Source organism: Rhinopithecus roxellana, chromosome 5 (genome assembly GCF_007565055.1).
Source record: "Rhinopithecus roxellana isolate Shanxi Qingling chromosome 5, ASM756505v1, whole genome shotgun sequence".
Taxonomy (NCBI): domain Eukaryota; kingdom Metazoa; phylum Chordata; class Mammalia; order Primates; family Cercopithecidae; genus Rhinopithecus; species Rhinopithecus roxellana.
The window spans coordinates 162,234,818-162,258,575 of record NC_044553.1 but is presented as its reverse complement, the minus strand read 5'-3'; the positions used below and the strand labels follow the sequence as shown (position 1 = coordinate 162,258,575).

General features: G+C 48.2%; 1 protein-coding gene and 1 non-coding gene across 3 annotated transcripts in view; both read right to left on the bottom strand.

Moving 5' to 3' along the window:
- The window catches only part of LOC104654420 (apoptogenic protein 1, mitochondrial), a 30,488-nt gene extending 6,738 nt beyond the window's left edge, over positions 1 to 23,750 (bottom strand). Inside the window, exons 1-3 of one of the 2 annotated variants that reach the window (XM_010353596.2) lie at positions 23,555 to 23,750; positions 13,846 to 14,043; positions 11,500 to 11,563 (exon numbers count right to left, since the gene is read on the bottom strand). In XM_010353596.2, coding sequence (XP_010351898.1) covers positions 11,500 to 11,563; positions 13,846 to 14,043; positions 23,555 to 23,716 — 424 coding nt within the window. In that variant the 5' untranslated portion in view covers positions 23,717 to 23,750. The remainder of the gene's footprint in view (positions 1 to 11,499; positions 11,564 to 13,845; positions 14,044 to 23,554) is intronic. The other variant, XM_010353595.2, reaches the window with a different exon arrangement.
- LOC115897751 lies at positions 18,568 to 18,708 on the bottom strand. The gene has a single exon (XR_004057548.1). It is a non-coding gene; the product is annotated as a U4 spliceosomal RNA (small nuclear RNA).
- Positions 23,751 to 23,758: the final 8 nt, after the last annotated feature.

Genomic DNA, 23,758 nt, shown 5'->3' with positions numbered 1-23,758 from the left:
AGCACATGACAAGATGCTCAACACCATCGGAAAATCAGAAAGACAATGGCATGCCACGCCCCGCCCACTGGGATAGCTGTTATTAAACACACAGACAATAACAAGTGTTGACAAGGATGTAGAGAAATTAGAAGCCTCATACATTGCTGGTGGAAATGAAAACATAGGTCAGGCCACTCTGAAAAACAGCTTGGTAATTCCTGAGAAAGTTAAACATAGAGTTCATTATCATAAGACCCATGTGGCATTATAGAGAGATATTTGGTCTTTGTCCTCTGTTCCTGACACAGAGCTCCTGAAACCTCAGAATCTCCTGAGTGATTAAGGGTGACAGGAGCCGCTCCTGTTCCAATGGGGCAGCTCTGGTGAGCTCCTGTACAGCTTCGGGATGGGGGCCGGAAAGACCAAGCCTTGATTGGAAGCTCAAAACTTTCAGTTTTGGGGAAAGGAGAGTGGATGGAGATTGAGCAAATTACCAATGGACAATGATTTGATCAATCATGCCTACCCAATGAGACCTCCATAAAAATCCCTAAACCATGGGGTTCAGATAGCTTCCAGGCTACTGAACATATTGAGGTGCTGGGAAGAGGCCAGGCACGGTGGCTCATGACTGTTATCCCAGTGCTTTGTGGGGCCGAGGGACGGTTGCTTGAGCCCAGGAGGCTGACCCTGCAGTGAGCCATGATCATGCCACTGCACTCAGCCTTGGCAAGAGAGTGAGACCCTGCTCAAACAAAAGGTGCTAGGAGGATGGCATGCCCAAAGAGGGCACAGGGGCTCTGCATGCCCCCCATACCTTGCCCTGTGCATCTCTGCTATCTGGCTGTCCCTGAGTTGTAAACTGCTAAAAATAAAGCACCTTTCTGAATGTTGTGATCCATTCTAGCAAATTATCAATCCTGTGGAGGGGGTCATAGTCTGATTTATAGCCTGTCAGTCAGAGGGACAAGTGGCCCAGGACTGGCAACTGGCAAAGGATTTAAACAGGAATTTCTCCAAAGAGAAAGACTGCCTCAGTGGAGGCAATCTTGTGGGACGGAATCTTTAACCTGTGGCATCAGACATGAACTCCAAGTAGACAATGTCAGAATGGAACTGAATTGCTGGACACCTATAGCTGGTGTTGAAGAGTTGGAGAAGTGGAATTAGAGGAGCCACCAGGTATTTGGTCTCAGGAGGAAAAAAGACTTTTTCTTTTTTTTGAGATGGAGTCTTGCTCTGTCGTCCAGGCTAGAGTGCAGTGGCACAAACTCGGCTCACTGCAACCTCTGCTTCCCAGGTTCAGGCAATTCTGCCTCAGCCACCTGTGTAGCTGGGATTACAGGCGCCTGCCACCATGCCTGGCTAATTTTTGTATTTTTAGTAGAGATGGGGTTTTACCATGCTGATCAGGCTGGTCTTGAACTCCTGACCTCAGGTGATCCGCCTGCCTCAGCCTCCCAAAGTGTTGGGATTACAGGCATGAGCCACTGTGCCTGGCGACCTTTTTTTTGAGACAGAGTCTCGCTCTGTCTTCCAGGCTGGAGTGCACTGGCTCAATTTCAGCTCACTGCAACCTCCACCTCCCGGATTCCAGCGATTCTCCTGCTTCAGCCTCCTGAGTAGCTGGGATTGTAGGTGCCCACCATCACACCCAACTACTTTTTTGTATTTTTAGTAGAGATGGGGTTTCACCCTGTTGGCCAGGCTGGTCTTGAACTCCTGACCTCAAGTGATCTGCCCACCTTGGCCTCCCAAAGAGCTAGGATTACAGGCATGAGCCACTGCGCCAGGCCAAAAAGACTTAACTCAGCAATTCACCTGTAGCTATATACACGATTATTCACAGTAGCATAATTCCTAATAGCCAAAGGGGAGAAATAATCCAAATGTTCATCAACTAATAAGTGGATAAACAAAACATGGTATATCCGTACAGAATATTATACAGTCATAAAAAAATCTCCAAAGTACTAATACATGATACAACATATATAAATCTTGAAAACATCATGAACTTAAGTGAAAAAAGGCAGACACAAAAGACCACATATTGTATGTTTCCATTTATCTAGAAATGTTCAGAATAGGCAAATCCAGAGATAGAAAGCGGGCTGCCGGGGTTAGGTGAGGCAGGAACTGAGACTGGCTGCTAATGGGTATGGGGTTTCTTTTTGAGGCGATGAAAATGTTTAGAATTGGCTGGGCGTGGTGGCTCAAGCCTGTAATCCCAGCACTTTGGGAGGCCGAGACGGGCGGATCACAAGGTCAGGAGATCGAGACCATCCTGTCTAACACAGTGAAACCCCGTCTCTACTAAAAATACAAAAAACTAGCCGGGCGAGGTGGCGGCACCTGCAGTCCCAGCTACTCAGGGGGCTGAGGCAGGAGAATGGCGTGAACCCGGGAGGCGGAGCTTGCAGTGAGCTGAGATCTGGCCACTGCACTCCAGCCTGGGTGACAGAGCGAGACTCCGTCTCAAAAAAAAAAAAAAAAAAAAAAAAGAATTAGTGATGTAGTTGTACAATCTTGTAACTACTAAAAGCCACGGAATTACAGTTCAAAAGGGTGAATTTAGGCAAGGAGACTCCATCTCAAAAAAAAAAAAAAAAAAAGGCAGGGTGAATTTTATGGTATGTGAATTGTATATAAAGGTCACAGTCATAACTCGTTTCTTCACAAGTGATTAAGATCCAGGCAGGTATCTATACCATGCACAATGAGTGACGTGTTTCGTCACGGACACTCCAGTACTTCCTGCAGATTCTACGGAGGAACTGTGAGCCACCGCTGCACAGGAATGAAACGTTCCCTACTGTGAGCCACCGCTGCACGGGAATGAAATGTATCCTACTGTGAGTCACTGCAACTGGAATGAAATGTATCCTATTGTGAGCCACCATTACATGGGAATGAAATGTATCCTAACTTGAATGCATTCTAGGTTAACAGCCTGCCCATTCCTGGGACAGGTCCTGGCCTGACTACTCCATTCCCGCGTGCTGGTGGGGCTGTTAACACATGAGGACCAGTGCGGCTTGCCTCTGTGGCACTCCCAGGGCGGTGGCCACACTCAGGCTCACCCACACGCAAGAGAGGTAGAAAGGTCACAGGGCAGGACCCACAGCCCTATGAGTGGGCGGGGAGTGGCAGGGCTGACCTGAAGTAGGGTCCCCAGAGCAGCCCAGGGGCCAGTCTCATTCCCCCCAGCTATGGCTCAGGGACCAGGGAATGAAACCACATCCAGGGTGGCAGGTGCAGGAGGAGCACTCTGGCTTAGAAGCCCCAGTCCCCGAACAGGAAATGAGATCTCTTATAAGAGCGCTGGGCTCCGGCTCAGGGGCTCCTGCATCTCCAGCACTTCCCGTGCAGAGGCGCAGGGACCATGCTCGGCTTCCATCCGGGGTGCTCTCTGGCCTCCCTGGCAGACTGCTTCCCCTGAAGGTGCCACCTCCAGCAGAGTGCACACCATCCTGTGGCACAGCTGATGCTGATGCTCCGGCCCATGGGGGAGCGGGCAAGGGGGCCAAGGGTATGATTCCACCCTCCCTCCTATGGAGCGGGGAAGGTGTCTGGCAACCCCTTTATTCACACAAAAACACTCAGACGGCACAAGCATGGCTTGCCCCTAGCCACACAGCAGACGGAGGACAAGAGCCACGTCTCCTCTGGCCACTCGGACAGGTCTAGTGCCACCGGAATGAAGAGCAGTTGAACTCAACGGCCCTCTGCTCTGCTTTTCACCTCAGTGCTGCCATTTCCTATGTAATCTGGGGCTACTTCATTTTCTTCTGTGCCTCGGTTTACTCAACTGTGTAAGGGAGATGGCAGGAGCACAGCAGTCCCCTCCATCCATGGTTTTGCCTTCCATGGTTTCAGTTACCATGAGGTCAAGTGGGGTCTGAAAATATTAAATGGAAAATTCCAGAAATGAACAATTCGTAAGTTTTGAACTGCATGCTGTTCTGAGTAGCGTGATGAAACCTCCCAATGTCCTGCTCCGACCCGCCCAGGAGGTGACTCCTCCCTCTGTCCAGCACACTCATGGTGTAGACGCTCCCCACTCTAAGTGAGTCACTCAGCAGCCGTCTTGGTGATCAGATCCACTGTCACCATACAGCAGTGCTTGTGTCTGAATAACCCTTATTTACTTGGTAATTGTCGCAGAGCACAAGATTTGAGATGCCGGCATATTGTTATACTTGTTTTATTAGTTATCATTCCTAGTCTCTCGTTGTGCCTAATTTATAAATTAAACTTTATCATAGCTATAAATGAAAACGTGTCCCTTGGTATCGATAGGAGATTGGTTCCAGAACTACTACAGATACCAACATTTCAGGATGCTCAAATCTTTTATATAAAATGGTATAATAGGTTGGGTGCAGTGGCTCACGCCTGTAATCCCAGCACTTTGGGAGGCTGGGATGGGCGGATCACCTGAGTTCAGGAGTTTGAGAACAGCCTGACCAAAATGAAGAAACTCCATCCCTACTAAAAATACAAAAAAAAAAAAAAATAGCTGGGCGCGGTGGCTCACGCCTGTAATCCCAGCACTTTGGGAGGCCAAGGCGGGAGGATCACAAGGTCAAGAGATCAAGACCATCCTGGTTAACACGGTGAAACCCCGTCTCTACTAAAAATACAAAAAATTATCCAGGCTTGATGGCGGGCACCTGTAGTCCCAGCTACTTGGGAGGCTGAGGCAGGAGAATGGTGTTAACCCAGGAGGTGGAGCTTGCAGTGAGCCGAGATCGAGCCACTGCGCTCCAGCCTGGGTGACAGAGCAAGATTCTGTCTCAGGAAAAAAAAAAAAAAAAATAGCTGGGCAAGGTGGCACTTGCCTGTAATGCCAGCTACTCAGGAGGATGAGGCAGGAGAATCCCTTGAACCCAGGCGGCGGAGGTTGCGGTGAGCCGAGATTGCGTGACTGTACTCCAGCCTGGGCAACAAGAATGTAACTCCATTTCAAAAAAACAAAAAACAAAATGGGCTGGGTGTAGTGTCTCACATCTGTAATCCCAGTACTCTGGGAGGCTGAGGTGGGTGGATCCAAGGTCAAGAGATTGAGACCATCCTGGCCAACATGAGAAACCTCATCTCTACTAAAAATACAAAAAAAATTAGCTTGATGTGGTAGCACACACCTGTACTCCCAGCTACTCGGGAGGCTGAAGCAGGAGAATTGCTTGAACCCAGAGGTGGAGCTTATAGTGAGCCGAGATTGCGCCACTGCACCCCAGTCTGGGTGACAGATGGATACTCCGTTTTGAATAAAATAAAATAAAATAAATAAAATAAAATAAAATAAAACAAAATAAAATATTATAATGGTGTGATAGACCTGGGCAACACAGTGAGAAAAAAATTCTACCAAAAAAATTTTTTTTAATTAGCAAGGCATGGTGGCGTGTGTCTGCAGTCCCAGCTACTTGGGAGGCTGAGGTAGGAGGATGGCTTGAACCTGGGAGGCTGAAGCTCCAGCAAGCCATGATTACGCCACTGCACTCCAGCCTGAGTGGCAGAGCAAGGCCTTGTCTCCAAATATTTGCAAAAAGCCTACTTGCATTATCCTATATGCTTTAAGTCATCTCTAGATTACTTATGATACCTAATACAACGTAAATGCTGTATGAACAGCTGTCATACTGTACTTTTCTTTTTTTTTTTGAGACATAATCTTGCTCAACAGTTGCCCAGGCTACAGTGCAGTGGCACGATCTCGGCTCACTGCAGCCTCCGCCTCCCAGGTTCAAATGATTCTCCTGCCTCAACCTCCCAAGTAGCTGGGATTACAGGCATGCACCACAATGCCCAGCTAATTTTTGTATCTTTAGTATAGACAGGGTTTTACCATGTTGGCCAGGCTGGTCTCAAACTCCTGACCTCACGTGATCCACATGCCTCAGCCTCCCAAAGTGCTAGGATTACAGGCATGAGCCACCGCGCCTAGCCATTATGCTGTACTTCTAAATTTTTCTATTTTTGGCGGTGCACAGTGGCTCACGCCTGTAATCCCAGAACTGGGAGGCTGAGGCGGGCGGATCATCTGAGGTCAGGGGTTTGAGACCAGCCTGGCCAACATGGTGAAACCCCATCTCTACTAAAAATACAAAAATTAGGCATGGTGGTGTGTGCCTGTAGTCCCAGCTACTCAGAAGGCTGAGGCAAGAGAATCGCTTGAACCGGGAGGCAGAGTTTATAGGGAGCCGAGATCTTGCCACTGCACTCCAGCCTGGGCGACAGAGTGAGACTCCGTCTAAAAAAAAAAAAATGGTATTTTTTATTTTCAATATTTTATTATGTTTATTGTTTTCAATATTTTCAATCCATGGTTGGTTGAACCGAGGATGTAGGGGAGGGACAACTGTGTAGGGAAAAACATAGTGTACACACAGGGTTTGGTACTAGCCTCAGTCTCAGGCCTTCACTGGGGGTCTTGGAATGTATCCCTCGGATAAAGAGGGCCTACTCTGTCTCATATGTTACTGTTAATACACATATAGGGCACTCAAAACTGTGTCCGTACTCAGGTTGAGGCAGGAAGACTGCTTGAGGCCAGCCTGGGCAACACAGCGAGACCTCATCTGGGATAGACAAAGGCCAAGACCATCCCCACCTGGCTGTGTGGCCCCAGAGCTGTGACTTACCTGCATCTCAGTATCTTCCTCTCTAGTGTGTGACGGCAACCGCACACCTCATGAGGCTGCACTCCGTCAGTGTGGCAGGAGGGGCGGGGCTGGCACAGAAGTGCTTGCTTGTGGTCGCTGCTGTTAGGGTGACCACGGGACTACCCCGCAGGCAGGGGTACCAGTTGCTGCCACCTGACTCCATTGACACAGGTTCCTTGCACTTGGCTCAAACACCCCCAGGCCAAGGCTCAGCAGGCAGCAGAAGCGCTATAATGTCTGCTAAGCAGGGCATAGTCCACATTGCAGCACGGCAGCTTGTTACCGAACATACCACTAAGTCCAGGTAAAGAGGCAGAATACCGAATTCACCACACTTACCGAAAACCAAGTGGGTGTTTCATAAATACTCAGGAGACTGACTTAAACTGAACCCATTTTGATGGTACACTTCCTGCCATTGCATAAACACTCTGAGAATTAAATACATTAGAGAAATTCTCCCACAATACTGCCTGCCTTACAGATGAGATTTAAGTTTGAGACTGGCAGAACTGAAATCACAGTATTCTGCTGCTTGCACTTTAAATTCCAATCACTCGTTTTTCTGCACTGCTGCAGAATATTCCAGTGAAGGCCAGTGAGTGGGTAGGCCACCACAGCCTTATCCGTTCTGCTAGTACTGGACATTTCCATTCTTCCCATTCTTCTGCAATGAAAGATCCTGCTGCAAAGAACACAGAGCTGAACTCTTCCCATGTTTCCCACATGAATTTTTGTTGTTGCTGTTGGAGATGGTCTGGCTCTGCCACTTAGGCTGGAGTGCAGTGACACAATCTCGGCTCACTGCAGCCTCCACCTCCTGGGCTCAAGCAATCCTCCCACCTCAGCTTTCCGAGTAGCTGGGACTATAGACACATACTGCCAAACTTGCAAACTTGGCTGTTTATTTTTATTTTTATTTTTTTTCGAGATGGAGTTTCACTCTTGTTGCCCAGGCTGGCATGCAATGGTGCGATCTTGGCTCACCACAACCTCCACCTCCAGGGTTCAAGTGATTCTTCTGCCTCAGCCTCCTGAGTAGCTGGGATTACAGGCATGCACCACCACGCCTGGCTAATTTTGTTTTTTTTTTTTTTTTGAGACGGAGTCTCACTCTGTAGCCCAGGCTAGAGTGCAGTGGCATGACCTCAGCTCACTGCAAGCTCCTCCTCCCGGGTTCACGCCATTCTCCTGCCTCAGCCTCCAGAGTAGCTGGGACTACAGGCGCCCGCCACCATGCCTGGCTAATTTTTTGTATTTTTAGTAGAGATGGGGTTTCACCATGCTGATCAGGCTGGTCTCGAACTCCTGACCTCATGATCCACCCACCTTGGCCTCCCAAGCGCTGGGATTACAGACATGAGCCACCGCGCCCAGCCTAATTTTATATTTTCAGTAGAGACGGGGTTTCTTCATGTTAGTCAGGCTGTTCTTGAACTCCCGACCTCCTGGCGATCCACCCGCCTCGGCCTCCCAAAGTGCTGGGATTACAGGCATGAGCGACTGCGCCTGGCCTTAATTATTTTTATTTTTAAATTTTTTGTAGACACAGGGTTTCACCATGTTGCCCAGGCTGGTCTCAAACTCCTGGGCTCAAGTGATCCACCCACCTCAGCCTCCCAAAGTGGTGAGATTACAGGTGTGAGTCACGAAGCCTGGCTCTCCACATGAATTCTTACACATGATTCATGAGCATCACTTTCCTGCTTCCTGGGATATGTGTAGTATGTTTTGCTAAATTCTTCTGGAAAAGGGACTGAGGATTTTCTACTGCCATCCACCTTTGATGTAACTCTACCAGCACTGAGTCTCAAGACTGAAAACATTCCCCCATGAATTGAGCTAAGCATGAAATGATGACTTCTTGTTGAATCAGTGGCTGAGATCATGCCACTGCACTCCAGGATGGTGACAGAGTGAGACTCCATCTCAAAAAAATCAACAAATATGCCTTGTAAAATTTAGAGTTTGAGCAATTTTTTCTTCTTGTAGTCACGTTACTTGTCTATACATGTGTGTTATTTCTGCAAATTTGTGGCAGGTTTTCCTGAAGTCCAAATTGCCCATGTCACCTTTGCTGCCAGCACTTGCCCTTCCTCGCATTTCCGGAACACTGATCCCTGTGTCTGCCCAGCCCTCTGATCCTTTGCCAGCAGGCCTGCTCTTTTGCCTGCTTCCTCCCGTCTCCATGGCAGCAGCCAGGCTCTCTGCACAAGCCCCACCTCCGCCTCAGCTAATCCGGCACCTCCCAACTGGGCTGGTGCCAGCCTGGGGAAAGTCAGCCTCCTCAGCTGACTGCTTCCTTGAACTTAGGAGGGATAAACAAGGAGGCAGAGAAAGCCAGTTTATAGCATGAGAAAGGTAAAGCAGTGGCCTAGGAGAAAAGTTTAAACACAAGGAAGAAATTGCTCTGGTCTTAGCGTCTGAGCACAGGCCATGACTGGGGCCAGCTCCACCCTCCCCTGGGTACTGAGCCACCCCCACATCTGCTCAGCAAACTCTCCTGTCCAGAAAGGTGGATCAAAAGGAGTCTGAACATAGATGTTTTCAGCTTTTATGTTCTTGAATATCTCTATCTTGACCCTCAAGCTCAGGAGGGTATCATTCCTCCAGATAATAGAGAGTCTGTTATATCCTATTAGATGCTCTACAGCTAGGAACTATGTATCTAACTCTTTAATCCATAAATAATCGACTTACTTTTTTTTATTTTTTTGAGATAGAGACTCGCTCTGTCACCCAGGCTGGAGTACAGCGGCGCGATCTCAGCTCACCACAACCTCTGCCTCCTGGGTTCAAGTGATTCTCCTGCCTCAGTCTCTTGAGTAGCTGGGATTACAGGCGCCTGCCACCACAACCGGCTAATTTTTGTACTTTTAGTAGAGACGGGGTTTCACCATGTTGATCAGGCTGGTCTCAAACTCCTGACCTTGTGATCCGCCCGCCTCGGCCTCCCCAAGTGCTGGGATTACAGGCGTGAACCACCACGCCTGGCCTGCCTTTTAATAATTAACTTTTTTGGCCAGGCGTGGTGGCTCACGCTTGTAATCCCAGCACTTTGGGAGGCCAAGGTGGGTGGACTACTTGAGCTCAGGAATTTGAGACCAGCCTGGGCAAAATGGCAAAACTCCGTCCCTACAAAAAACACAAAAATTAGCCAGGTGTGGTGCTGGCGTGCACCTGTAGTCCTAGGTACTTGGGAGGCTGAAGTGGGAGGATCACTTGAGTCTATGAGGTCAAGGCTGTAGTGAGCCCAGATGGTGCCACTGCATTCCAGCCTGGGAGACAGGGTGAGACCCTATCTCAAAAAAAAGAAAAAAAAATTAATAATAATTAACATTTTGACCCACTGGAACATATTTGTATTGCAGGGAGAACGAATCTAAATTTGTTCTTTTGGGCCAAAGGTTTCTCCAACATCACGTATTCAACAAAGCTCCCCCTCTCTTGGCTCTTGGGGACCTATATCCTCACGCATTGGTGCAACCGTGTACAAGACGTGCTCTGGCCCAAGGTGACACACCTGCTGCCCCACTCCCACTGCAGGCACTGTGGCCTGCTAACTTTCAACAGCTGCCAGAGCAGGCAGCTCCCTTCATGCTTCCCTTCCTTAACACATCCTGTCCTATTACCAAATTCATTTTCAAACCTAATTTAAGGCCAGCCGTTCAATACTCAGCAAAGCCATCAACAGGATTCTGGGACCTTAGTAAGAATCAAAACAACAACTCTCATTTGTCAGGAGAGTGGTAGTCTCCAAAGCACTTCCAAGGCATGAGCCGACCTAGTCCTACCTGATATGACAGACCTACCGACATGGCATGGCACATGTGGTGCGCACATGCACACACGCACACACACGCGTGCATGCACACGCACACACATGCACACACACGCGCGCACACACACGCACACCAGGTCAGCATGGAATTCGTTGACACCCATGGAGCGTGGTGAGGCCCAGGGAGGCTTTGCAATCTGACTCCCGAGGTGAGAATCCAGGCCACACCACATTCTCACTGTGTAATTTTGGGGAAGCCTCAGGTTGCTCTTCTATAAAACGGTAAAGATAACAGTATCTACTTCACTGGGTCACTGGGAAATGCAACAGGTGATATATGCACAGGACTTGCACAGTGTCCAGCACAGGACCCGAAACTGGGAGTGCTCATTCTCATGCTTACTGTTGGATGCAGCATCTGCTCCAGCTCTGCCCTGCAAGTCCCCACCTCTCCAGCGGCCAGCAAACAGCAACAGAGGTCCTGGCATGGGGGTAACTCAAGCTCCCAGCCCTTTACTTTAAATGAATCAGGTGAGGTAAAGGATTAGTAGGAATGGCACTTTAGCCCAATGACAGACTTGGCTTTTGGGGTCGTTGATTTTGGATTTTCTATCAGAACATCATTTTGGCAGCAGACATCTGTTTAATGAACAGCATGAGATGTCACTCAGGCCTAACAACAACACCAAGAGAAAATAAGGAAAGGCTATTTTGAGCAGTGAACTGAGATCAGGGATCAGAAGAGAAGCTGCTTTGGAGAGGGAGAAGCTGCAAAGGCTGAGACCTCAGGATGGAAGTCAAAGGTCAGAAGGTGGTCATCCATCATAACCACCTAAACTCCTGAGAGAGAAGAGGGAGCTAGAGATTGGAGAGCCATGCTTGGGAACTGGGTGTGCAAAAGAACCTGGACAGGGGTGTGCCGAGCACTGCCCCAAAGCAGGCCAAGAACTGCTCTGAACTTCCCCACTTCTCTCACCGCCCTTGCTTTACCTTCTCATGGACTTGCTCAAACCCAAACAAAGAAAGCAAAAAAAGACCCCAAAAAACCCAAACAAATGCACTAACCTGATTCAGTTCTCAGGCCCAGGCCTTTAGTTTTTAGTCTTGAGTGAATAAATTCTTCTTTTTCCTAAAAAAAAAAAAAAAAAAAAAAAAAGGCTCTCAGAACTTCTTTCTCTGTCTTTCCATTTTTCTTTGGCTAGAGCACAGCTCACAGTGTCCTGGAGAAGTGCAGATGTGGATTTTCTGAGAAGCAGGTGACCCATCTCAAAGCTCATTTAAAACCCTCTGAATGTGGTTACAAGTTCTGTTTATAACAGGATTTGAAAAGATGTTCAATAAACTTGGGAGACACTGTTTATAAATCCACAGAATAGGTCAGGTGCAGTGGCTCACACCTGTAATGCTAGCACTTTATCACCTGAGATCAGCAGTTCCAGACCAGTCTGGCCAATATGGAGAAATCCCATCTCTACTAAAAGTACAAAAATTAGCCAGGTATGATGGTGGGCACCTGTAATCCCACCTACTCAGGAGGCTGAGGCAGGAGAACTGCTTGAACCCGGGAGGGAGAGGTTGCAGTGAGCCAATATCATGCCACTGCACTTCAGCCTGGACAACAGAGTGAGACTCTGTCTCAAAAAAAAAAAAAAAAAAAAAAGGCCGGGCACGGTGGCTCAAGCCTGTAATCCCAGCACTTTGGGAGGCCGAGACGGGCGGATCACGAGGTCAGGAGATCGAGTCCATCCTGGCTAACACGGTGAAACCCCGTCTCTACTAAAAAATACAAAAAACTAGCCGGGCGATGTGGCGGGCGCCTGTAGTCCCAGCTACGTGGGAGGCTGAGGCAGGAGAATGGCGTGAACCCAGGAGGCGGAGCTTGCAGTAAGCTGAGATCCGGCCACTGCACTCCAGCCTGGGCGGCAGAGCAAGACTCCGTCTCAAAAAAAAAAAAAAAAAAAAAAAAAAAAAAAAAAAAAAAAAAAAAAATCCACAGAATATGGTAAATATACCCCACCTGACACAGCCCACTCAAATGGCAAATCAAAGTTTAAATGTTGCCGGGCACAGTGGCTCACGCCTGTAATCCCAGCACTTTGAGAGGCCAAGTCAGGCAGATCACCTGAAAGTCAGGAGTTCAAGACCAGCCTGGCCAACGTGGTGAATCCCCATCTCTACTAAAAATACAAAAATTAGCCGGGTGTGGTGGCGAGCACCTGTAATCCCAGCTATTTGGAAAGCTGAGGCAGGAGAATCATTTGAACCAGGGAGGTGGAGGTTGTGGTGAGCTGAGATCACACCATTGCACGCCAGCCTGGGCAACAGGAGTGAAACTCCATCTCAGAAAAAAAAAAAAAGTTTAAATGTTTTTCTTCTGGTTTAGACTATTTATGCTTTTTTCTTACACAGTTTATTTATAAGTATCTTGTTAAGAATTTTGAATTCTCGGCTGGGCACGGTGGCTCATGCCTGTAATCCCAACACTTTTGGAGGCTGAGGTGGGTGGATCACAAGGTCAGGAGATCAAGACTATCCTGCCAACATAGTGAAACCCGGTCTCCACTAAAAATACAAAAATTAGTTGTGCATGGTGGCGTGTGCCTGTAATCCCAGCTCTTTGGGAGGCTGAGGCAGAAGAATCGCCTGAATCTGGGAGGTAGAGAGTGCAGTAAGCTGAGATCATATCACTGCACTTCAGCCTGGTGACAGAGTGAAACTTCATCTCAAAAAAAAAAAAAACAAAAAACCCAACAACAACAAAAAAATGTTTTTGAATTCTCAGGAAGAATTCAACACGTCACAAAAACTGGGTTTTTTTTTGAGTCAGGGTCTCACTCCTGTCACCCAGACTGGAGTGCAATGGTGCGATCTCGGCTCATTGCAACCTCCGCCTCCCAGGTTCAAGCAATTCTTGTGCCTCAGCCTCCCAAGTCACGGGGATCACAGACATATGCCACCACACCTGGCTCATTTTTATATTTTTAGTAGAGATTAGGTTTCGCTACGTTGGCCAGGCTGCTCTCAAACTCCTGGCTTCAAGTGATCTGCCCATCTCAGCCTCCCAAAGTGCTGGGACTGCAGAGCTACCATGCCCCACCTAAAAAAAACCGGTATTCTCATAAAGACAAACACACACATATGTGTGTGTAAAACACGTACTTCCAGTTCTGGCTCTGCTGCTCACACATTGCTTCCTTCAAAGTCTCAAGATCTGTGGTTCTACGAATGCCCATCTCTTATATATAGTTACATACTAGTTTTTAAAATTACATGCGTATATATACACACATCCACACATACATACACTGTGGGGGAGGGACTGAGACAAATCGCAAAGCAAATACTAAATATCTAGCACCCTCAAGTGGCCAACTGTGTTGTTTCTCATTCTGATCTAAAACTGAAACTCACCTTACTAAAAGTCAAATTCTGGTTTGCCCAGAACTGTTGATTCCATTCTTGTGTTTCTTGTCTTAATTTTCTAAGCTTTTGTTCCGATGGTGATTCATTTTCAGGTATGTAAAAGTGAACAGGTCGAAGGTTTGAATATTTGTCTGGGGGTCCTATCCAATCATGGCAAGACTTTCTTGGAGGGCAGAATCTTGACACCTTTAACAAAGTAAATTGGATTAACATATGACAAAACGAGCATCTAATATTATAAAATGCACAATCTGGATTTATTTATTTATTTATTTATTTATTTATTTTTGAGGCAGAGTCTCGCTCTGTCGCCCGGGCTGGAGTGCAGTGGCCAGATCTCAGCTCACTGCAAGCTCTGCCTCCTGGATTTACGCCATTCTCCTGCCTCAGCCTCCCGAGTAGCTGGGACTACAGGCACCTGTCACCTCGCCCGGCTAGTTTTTGTATTTTTAGTAGAGACGAGGTTTCACCGTGTTAGCCAGGATGGTCTCGATCTCCTGACCTCGTGATCCGCCCGTCTCGGCCTCCCAAAGTGCTGGGATTACAGGCTTGAGCCACCGCGCCCGGCCCTTATTTATTTATTTAGAGACGAGTCTTGCTCTGTCGCCAGGCTGGAGTGCAGTGGCGTGATCTCGGCCACTCCCAATCCTCCCAAAGTGGTGGGATTACAAGTGGGAGCCACCAAACGGGGCCTAGTTTCTGTTTTAAATAGTAACAGCCCTTTCCCGAAACTCAACCACCTTTGCTAAGCTTTCTGAAGCTAATGAGAGACCCCACCAGGCTAGGAAGAGGTGAGGAGTCTGAATTCGGGTAAGGTGCCAGCCGTCATTCCAGAGGTCACAAGACCTGCAACTTCTCCAATTACTCCTGCATCTCTATTGCAGGACCTAAGATTGGTCTTTTGAGGTATCTTTTCAGGTGTTTTGCAAGTCCAACGTGATGGCTCCTCCTGGACCCGCCCAGAAGCCACTCTGGCAGGAGGATGATTCCCACACCCCTGTGATTGCGCCCTGACCAATCAGCAGCAAGCACCCACTGCCCAGCCACCGCCACCCCTTACTCCAAACTATTTCAGAAAAACTCTAGCCCCCAAATGCATGGAGAGACTGACTGGAGTAATAACTCTTCTATGTAGCATGGCCGGCCTCACATCAATTAAACTCTTTTTTTTTTTTGAGACGGAGTCTTGCTCTGTTGCCCAGGCTGGAGTGCAGTGGTGTGATCTTGGCTCACTGCAACCTCCACCTCCCAGGTTCAAGCGATTCTCTTGCCTCAGCCTCCTGAGTAGCTGGGATTCCAGGCACGTGCCACCAGGCCCAGCTAATTTTTGTATTTTTAGTAGAGATGGGGTTTCATCATGTTGACCAGGCTGGTCTTGAACTCCTGACCTCAGGTGATCTACCCGCCTTGGCCTCCTGAAGTGCTGGGATTACAGGCATGAGCCACCGCGCCCAGTCCTAAACTCTTTCTTTACTGCAATGCCATGGTCTCCGTGAACTGATTTTGTTTGTGCAATGGGCAGGAAGAACTGTCAGGGAGTTACAGTGGGAGAACCCGCTATTCAAGACCTGAAACTATACTGCTCATCGTCAGGGTTAAAATATACTGATTTGGAGAGGCGGGAGGGATTGCATTGGGAGTTATACCTGATGTAAATGACGAGTTGATGGGTGCTGACGAGTTGATGGGTGCAGCACACCAACATGGCACAAGTATACATATGTAACAAACCTGCACGTTACGCACATGTACCCTAGAACTTAAAGTATAATAATAATAAAATAAAAATTTTTAAAAAATACTGATTTGATGCTGGATCAATTTAGGAATCCTTTTTAGAAAGTAAAGGCAAGACTGCAATACAGACCTTCAATATTTTACCCATCAGTCTAAAAACTATATACAGGCTGGGCACAGTGGCTCACGCCTGTAATCCCAGCAGTTTGGGAGGCCAAGGCAGGCGGATCAAGAGGTCAGGAGATCAAGACCATCCTGGCTAACACAGCGAAACCCCAAACCCTGTCTCCACCAAAAAAATCAGCCGGGCATGGTGGCAGGTGACTGTACTCCCAGCTACTTGGGAGGCTGAGGCAGGAGAATCGCTTGAACCTGGGAAGCGGAGGTTGCAGTGAGCCAAGATCGCGCCACCGTACTCCAGCCTGGGTGACAGAGACTTTGTCTCAACAAAACAAAACCAAACAAAACAAAACAAAACAAAACTGTATACAATCACCAAATTTCCCATGAAAACAATAAAGCCTAAATTTCCACAAACGATTATTTTTTCTTTTTTTTCTTTACCATACATTCAGACAATGTTCATGGGCTTCTCCCCCAAGTCTTTGCATCTGTGGTATTTGGCTGTTGGTAGAAACTAACGTGAGTCTCACAAAAGGCATGGCACCAGGGTCCACCCCCTAGACTGTGGCCCAGGACAGCGACTCCTTCCCTCCTCCAAGCTGACCCGGGTGTCTGCTGCTCAGCGGGTTTCATGCTAACAGTGCATGACCACTGTCCAGGCCTGTGCCTGCTCTTTTCTGCTCACAGGCTCCCCATCAGGAAGTGTTTACAGGAGCCACCTAACAATTAGCTGCTTTTTCTAGCTGCCCACATATCACAAAGCAAGCTCAGAGAGGCGTCAGCAGTGTTCAGTTACTTTTCCACATTTATCTTCTAGTTATCACTCACATAAACTGCTTTACGATAACCAGTATTTTCAAATCATTGTTTGCCATTATGTGAGAGATGTTATCTTCCTTTGTACTTCCCTATAACCACATGTTTCTGCCTTTATTCACTGAGGAGCTGCTATTTAAAAGGGAGGAGAAGCAGCTTGGGGGAGGAAAATGTCCTTTGGTAAGAGGAAGAGCCCTTTGTAGTGTGAGGAATTACCATAATTGCTGGTTTCCACAGTACAAGCTTATGATTCATGGTGTCCCATTGGCTATGCTGGGAGGCTCTTCTATCCGGCCCTCGTGTCTGCGGGTGGGGGTGGGGGGGCAGCTAGACCCTCACAGTTTCCTGAGAAGCAGCCTCAGTTCTGCCCTCATCACAGTGAGGCACATGTGCATTCCTGCTGGTCAGGCCGAATCTGCATCTCTGGGTCTGGGAGGGGAGTTAACTTTCCAGTTCTTGTGAAAATCTTTTTTCCGCCAGGTGCAGTGGCTCAGGCCTGTAATCCCAGCACTTTGGGAAGCAGAGGCAGGTGGCTCATTTGAGGTCAGGAGTTCGAGACCAGCCTGGCCAACATGGTGAAACCCCATCTCTACTAAAAACACCAAAAAATAAGCAGGGCATGGTGGTGTGCACCTGTAATCCCAGCTACTTGGGAGGATGAGGCACAAGAATTGCTTGAACCCGGGAAGCAGAGGTTGCAGTGAACCAAGATCGTGTCACTGCACTTCAGCCTGGGTGACAGAGTGAGACCCTGTCTCTCTCTCTCTCACACACACACACACACACTATACATATATATATACACACACACACATATATCCTTTCTTCTTTTTTTTTTTTTTGAGACGGAGTCTCGCTCTGTCGCCCAGGCTGGAGTGCAGTGGCCGGATCTCAGCTCACTGCAAGCTCCGCCTCCCGGGTTCACGGCATTCTCCTGCCTCAGCCTCCCGAGTAACTGGGACTACCGGCGCTCGCCACCTCGCCCAGCTAGTTTTTTGTATTTTTTAGTAGAGACGGGGTTTCACCATGTTAGCCAGGATGGTCTTGTTCTCCTGACCTCGTGATCCGCTCGCCTTGGCCTCCCAAAGTGCTGGGATTACAGGCGTGAGCCACCACACCCGGCCCTCCTTTCTTCTTAACTATATATTGGTAGGCTGGACAGCCCCACACCAGGGTTCTCTGTGCCAGCTCTGCAGGCCAGACCTTGCTCTCCAGCTCCCTCTGCTTTTATTAAGCTCCTGAGTACTCCACCAAGGAGCACTCCCACCCCAGCATCTCTCCCTCCAGAAGCCAAGATTTGGAAGGGGAGACACTGAGATGGTTCCCCTGCACCCTGTTCCTGGAAGTGCACGTACATGACACAAAGCTACCATGGGGAAACGGCCAGGGAATAATGAAGAGAAAATGTTAGCAAGTTCCTAGCATTCTTGCTTCCTGTTCTAATTCTCAGTTCTATAAAGGCTTTGAGTTCCCATCTGAGAAGCAGTCAGGAACTTCCATATTTGCTGAGGGTTAGGGTCCCCACTCCCCTATTCTACACAGATGCTAGACAAATCCACAAACCCGATCCAGCAGTATAGAAGAAGGATAATCCACCAGAATGGCAAACACTAGAAAGTCAATGAAAACAGTCTCCTAATTTCAGGAATGCCAAAGACATGGGAGAGCTATCCAGGCTGGAACACTTTCACCCTACACTGGAGTGACCACAGCAGGAAGCCACCCCTGCTGCAAACACATGTTAATTATTTTTATTATCTTTAAGGCCCTAGTCAACCATCTCTTTCCCACCACCACCAGACACAAGGCCTGCACCTCAGTATTGTCGAAAAATGATGAGACAATTTGTCTAAAGATTGTCTTTAGACATTGTCTAAGGATGATTATTTGTGGGCTGGGCTTGGTGGTTTACACTTGTAATCTCAGCACCTTGGGAAGCCGAGGCAGGTGGATTGTTTGAGCTCAGGAGTTCGAGGCCAGCCTGGGCAACAAAGTGAGACCCCATCTCTACAAAAAAAAATGTTTTTTTCGGTCTCTGTACAGAGACTGTAAAACATTGCCAATGCCGACTATATTGCAAGTCATCACGGCAGGGTATTGGGAAAAGTTTTCAATTAGCAATAATCACACCTTGGATAAATCTCATTGGCTACAACACTGCTGCTGTGCAAAGCAACAAAAATTTTTTTTTTTTTTGAGACAGAGTCTCGTTCTGTTGGCCAGGCTGGAGTGCAGTGGCGCAATCTCGGCTCACTGCAAGCTCCGCCTCCCGGGTTCACGCCATTCTCCTGCCTCAGCCTCCCGAGTAGCTGGGACTACAGGCGCCCGCCACCTCGCCCGGCTAGTTTTTTGTAGTTTTTAATAGAGACGGGGTTTCACCGTGTTCGCCAGGATGCTCTCGATCTCCTGACCTCGTGATCCACCCGTCTCAGCCTCCCAAAGTGCTGGGATTACAGGCTTGAGCCACCGCACCCGGCCACAAAAAATTTTTTTTAAAAATCAGCCAGGCGTGGTGGCACGTGCCTGTAGCCCCAGCTACTAAAGAGGCTGAGGCAGGAAGATTACTTGAGCCAGGGAGGTTGAGGCTGTGGTAAGCTGTTTGTGCCACTGCCCACTTCAGCCTGGGCAACAGAGCAAGACCCTATCTCCAAAAAAGGGAAAAAGATCGTTATTTGTGGGCTTGTTCCAACCCTCCTCCTCTCAGAAGTTCTGTGCCCGGCAGGCAGGCCCAGGGTGGTGCTCCCCTTGTATCATCAGGAGACCCTGCCTGGAGCTGCAAACAATTAACTTCCGATAGATTCCCAAAATGGGCATAGCGGATTCACCCTTTCTCCATAAGCATCAACCTGTCTGTACCTGCGCCACCATGCAAAGGCCAAGCACTGCTCTAGGCACTAGGGAGGCATGTGTTAGCATGCAGAGCTCCTGCCTGGAGAGCCATCTGTGCATGTGTGAAAAGAGGCACACACATTTATTTCTGTATCACTGGCACCTCATGAAGAACCTGTGCAGGAAATACAAACCACCCTGAGACAAATGTTTCCATTGGTGTTTCAAGCACCATAACACAGGACACAGTTTTCAAAAATACATAAGAGACTTTATCAGATGTCTTGCTTAAATCAATATGCAATAGATCACACTTTTTTTTTTTCTTTTTGAGAAGGAGTCTTGGTCCATCGCCCAGGCTAGAGCGCAATGGCGCGATCTCAGTTCACTGCAACTTCTGCCTCCTGTGTTCAAGTGATTCTCCTGCCTCAGCCTCCCAAGTAGCTGGGATTACAGGTACCGCCATCAGGCCTGGCTAATTTTTGTATTTTTGTAGAGACAGGATTTCACCATGTTGGCCAGGCTGGTCTTGAACTCCTGACCTCAGGTGATCTGCCGGCCTCAGCCTCCCAAAGTGCTGGCAAGGTGTGAGCCACGATCCTGGCCGGATCACTTTTATTTACCAGTTTAGTAACTCTAACCAAAAAGAAGATGGGGTTAAAATGACCTGTTCTTATGAAAACTCTGGTTCAAATGACTTGCAGGTTCTACCAGTTACAGAAAAATTCAAACCTTAGTAAACAATCCATAGAAACAGAAAAAGAAGGTATACCCTACAGCTCATTTTTGAAGCTAAAAGTGACTTTGGGCCAGGCACAGTGGCTCACACCTGTAATCCCAGCACTTTGGGAGGCTGAGATGAGCAGATTACCTGAGGTCAGGAGTTCAAGACCAGCCTGGCCAACATGGTGAAACTCTGTCTCTACAACAAATACAAAAATTAGCCAGGCGTGGTGGTAGGCACGTGTAATCTCAGCTACTCAGGAGGCTGAGGCAGAACTGCTTGGACCTGGGAGGTGGAGGTTGCAGTGAGCTGAGATCACGCCACTGCACTCCAGCCTGGGTGACAAGAGTGAGACTTTGTCTCAAAAAACAAACAAAAAATCTGGATGTGGTCAAAGGTCTAGAATATAGCTGTCAATTTACAAGAAAGAGGTCAGAGGAACATGCTAAATTACACCATGGAGACACAATCAGCAAAATCCAGACTGTAGGAAGTTTTAAAGGACATGTGATCCCCTCTCCAAATAAATTGCTTAAAAAAAAAAAAAAGGTGAGGAGGTGCTACTCAGGAGGCTGAGGCAGGAGAATAGCTTGAACCCAGGAGGTGGAGGTTGCAGTGAGCTGAGATCATGCCACTGCATTCCAGCCTGGGTGACAGAGTGAGACTCCATCTCGAAAAAAAAAAAAGGTGGGGAGGTGATGGAAGCAGAACCTATGGATTAAAAAAGAGCTAAAAGGGAGTATGTCTGAACCAATTCTGGTTTGGGAACTTCCAGATTAAAGAAAAAAAAGAACTAAAAGAGCCACACTAATTCTTACGTGCAAACAAGTTTAGGAACCAGCGATGCAAACTACATAGGTAAGACATAAGCAGGCATGAAGTGGCTAGGGAACAGAATTTAAAAGTCTAATTTGGCCTGTAATCCCAGCACTTTGGGAGGCCGAGACGGGCGGATCACAAGGTCAGGAGATCGAGACCATCCTGGCTAACCCGGTGAAACCCCGTCTCTACTAAAAAATATAAAAAGCTAGCCGGGCGAGGTGGCGGGCGCTTGTAGTCCCAGCTACTGGGGAGGCTGAGGCAGGAGAATGGCGTAAACCCGGGAGGCGGAGCTTGCAGTGAGCTGAGATCCGGCCACTGCACTCCAGCCCGGGCGACAGAGCGAGACTCCGTCTCAAAGAAAAAAAAAAAGTCTAATTTTTTTTCTTTACCAAAAGCAGTTATATTTCTGAAAAGCTGAGTTTTAAAGATGGATTTGGAAGGAAGAATGGTGCCTAACTCTTAAGTTCTATAATGTTTTTCAATTAAAAGCTGGTGCTGGCTGGGCACGGTGGCTCACACTTGTAATCTCAGCACTTTGGGAGGCCGCGGCGGGTGGATCACCTGAAGTCAGGAGTTCGAGACCAGCCTGGCCAACATAGTGAAACCCCATCTCTACTAAAAAAAGAAAAAAAAAATTAACCAGGCGTGGCGGCATGCGCCCGTGATCCCAGCTACTCGGGAGGCTGCGGCAGGAGAACTGCTTGAACCCAGTAGGTGAAGGCTGCAGTGAGCTGAGACTGCGCCATTGCACTCCTGTCTGGGCAACAGAGCAAAAACTCCATCTCGAAGAAAGAAAAAACAAAGAAGGCAGAGAGGTCTCTCATCTTGAGAACAGACCCATGGTAAGACTTATTTTACTTTAACAAGAAGTCTAAAGCTGAGAATGGTGGCTCACACTTGTAATCCTAGCACTTTGGGAGGCCCAGGCAGGCGGATCACTTGAGGTCAGGAGTTCGAAACCAGCCTGGCCAACAGGTGAAACCCTGTCTCTACTAAAAATACAAAAAAAAAAAAAAATTAGCCGGGCATGGCGGTGGGCGCCTGTAATCTCAGCTACTGGGAAGGTTGAGGCACGAGAATCCTTTGAGCCCAGGAAGCAGAGGTTGCAGTGAGCTGAGATCACGCCACTGTACTCCCGCCTGGGCGACAGGGGGAGACTCTGCCTCAAAAAAAAAAAAAAAAAGAAGTCTATATGACAATGGAGAAATCCTTATTTGGGTGCTGTTGTTTCTTTCCAGCACAAATTCACAAAATAAGCTAGGGAAAATCCTCCCCCTGGGAAATGTCTGGGTTGATTTCCAGTTTGCTCTCTTAGAGCATTTTCAGACACCTGCTGTATCTCTCTGCCCAAAGACGGAGATGCTGGGTGGGTTTCTATGTTCTAGGAATAGAAGGCAAGGGCTTGGCCACTGTAACACAGAACTGAGTCAGCCACTTGGGCGTCTAAGTTGACAAGTTGCCCTGGTAACTTCTTGTTTAAATTGTAAACTAGACAGACCTTCAAAGCTACAATTATAAAAGTGTGCTAACAGCCACAGCCCAACAGAAATGAAAATGTACAAGCAAGTACATTTGCAATTTTTAATTAGCTTTTTTTTTTTTTTTTTTTTGAGATGAAGTCTCCCTCTGTCGCCAGGCTGGAGTGCAGTGGTGCGATCTCCACTCACTGTAACCTCCCCCTCCCGGGTTCAAGCGATTTTCCTGCCTCATCCTCCCGAATAGCTGGGTCTATAGGCGTGCGCCACTACGCCCAGCTAATTTCTGTATTTTTAGCAGAGACGGGGTTTCACCATGTTGGACAGGATGGTCTCACTCTTGATTTCGTGATCTGCTCATCTCGGCCTTCCAAAGCGCTAGGATTACAGGTGTGAGCCAGGGAGCCCGAACAATTTTTAATTAGCTCTTTTTTACACTTCTTTAATTATTGTTTAAACCAAGTTTTCCAGCCTCCTTCATTAGCCTGTTTGGTATTTGCATGCTTTGCTTCAATATTTTATCTCCAGCCCATTCCACACCGTTAGTCAACATTTTCATCTGACAGATGGAATCAAGGCCTAGGCCTCCCTTAAACAAAACATCCCTCCCAAAAGTATGACTTATAAAAATTGCTTGCCACTCTTTCTTGCTACAGACATTCTTTGCGCATCTTTGGCCACTAACATGCACATACCCACACATAGTTTGCAAATAAGAACAACTATTGAACGTGAAGTGCTACAAAAGTACGATGATAAAGTATAAAGTGTTCACCGCTTGAAGAAAAGCTCTAATAATTTTAACAAAGCCAAAACACACACACACACACAAAAGAAAAAAAATGCACGCTAAGCCAAGAGCTCTTTAAATATAAAAAATAATCATTCTCGGGAACAAATCAAGTAGGTACAAACTTGCCAGGTGACTCTGTTATGCTTAAAGGTTCTGGCTATCAACAGTCTCCGGCGTGGCGGCGGCACCCTCAGTCCCATCCGACCGAGAGCGCGGACGCGGAAGCCTTGGGGCTGCGAGACTGTTCGGGATAGGACGCGAGCGCACCTGCAGAAAGGCCTGAGGCGGCTGTGCATGGCAGGCAGCGGCCCCGAGGCCCGGGTTTGTCTTTCCTTCCGGTCACCCCTCCCGGTCCAATATCCCCAGGCGCTTGCTTACGCCGCTGGGCGCCGTATCCCTGCGCTCGGCGCCGCGCTCCGGAGCGAGTTGACAGCCGCGGCAGGCGAAGGAGCGGCTGAGAGCGCGGAGAAGACTCTTCTTCCCCGCCCGCAAGGCCACCATGGCCCCACGCCCCCTGGCTCCCGCGGCGCACGGCAGCATTGCGACGACGCGAGAGGCCGCTTTACGGCAGGGTCGCGAAGC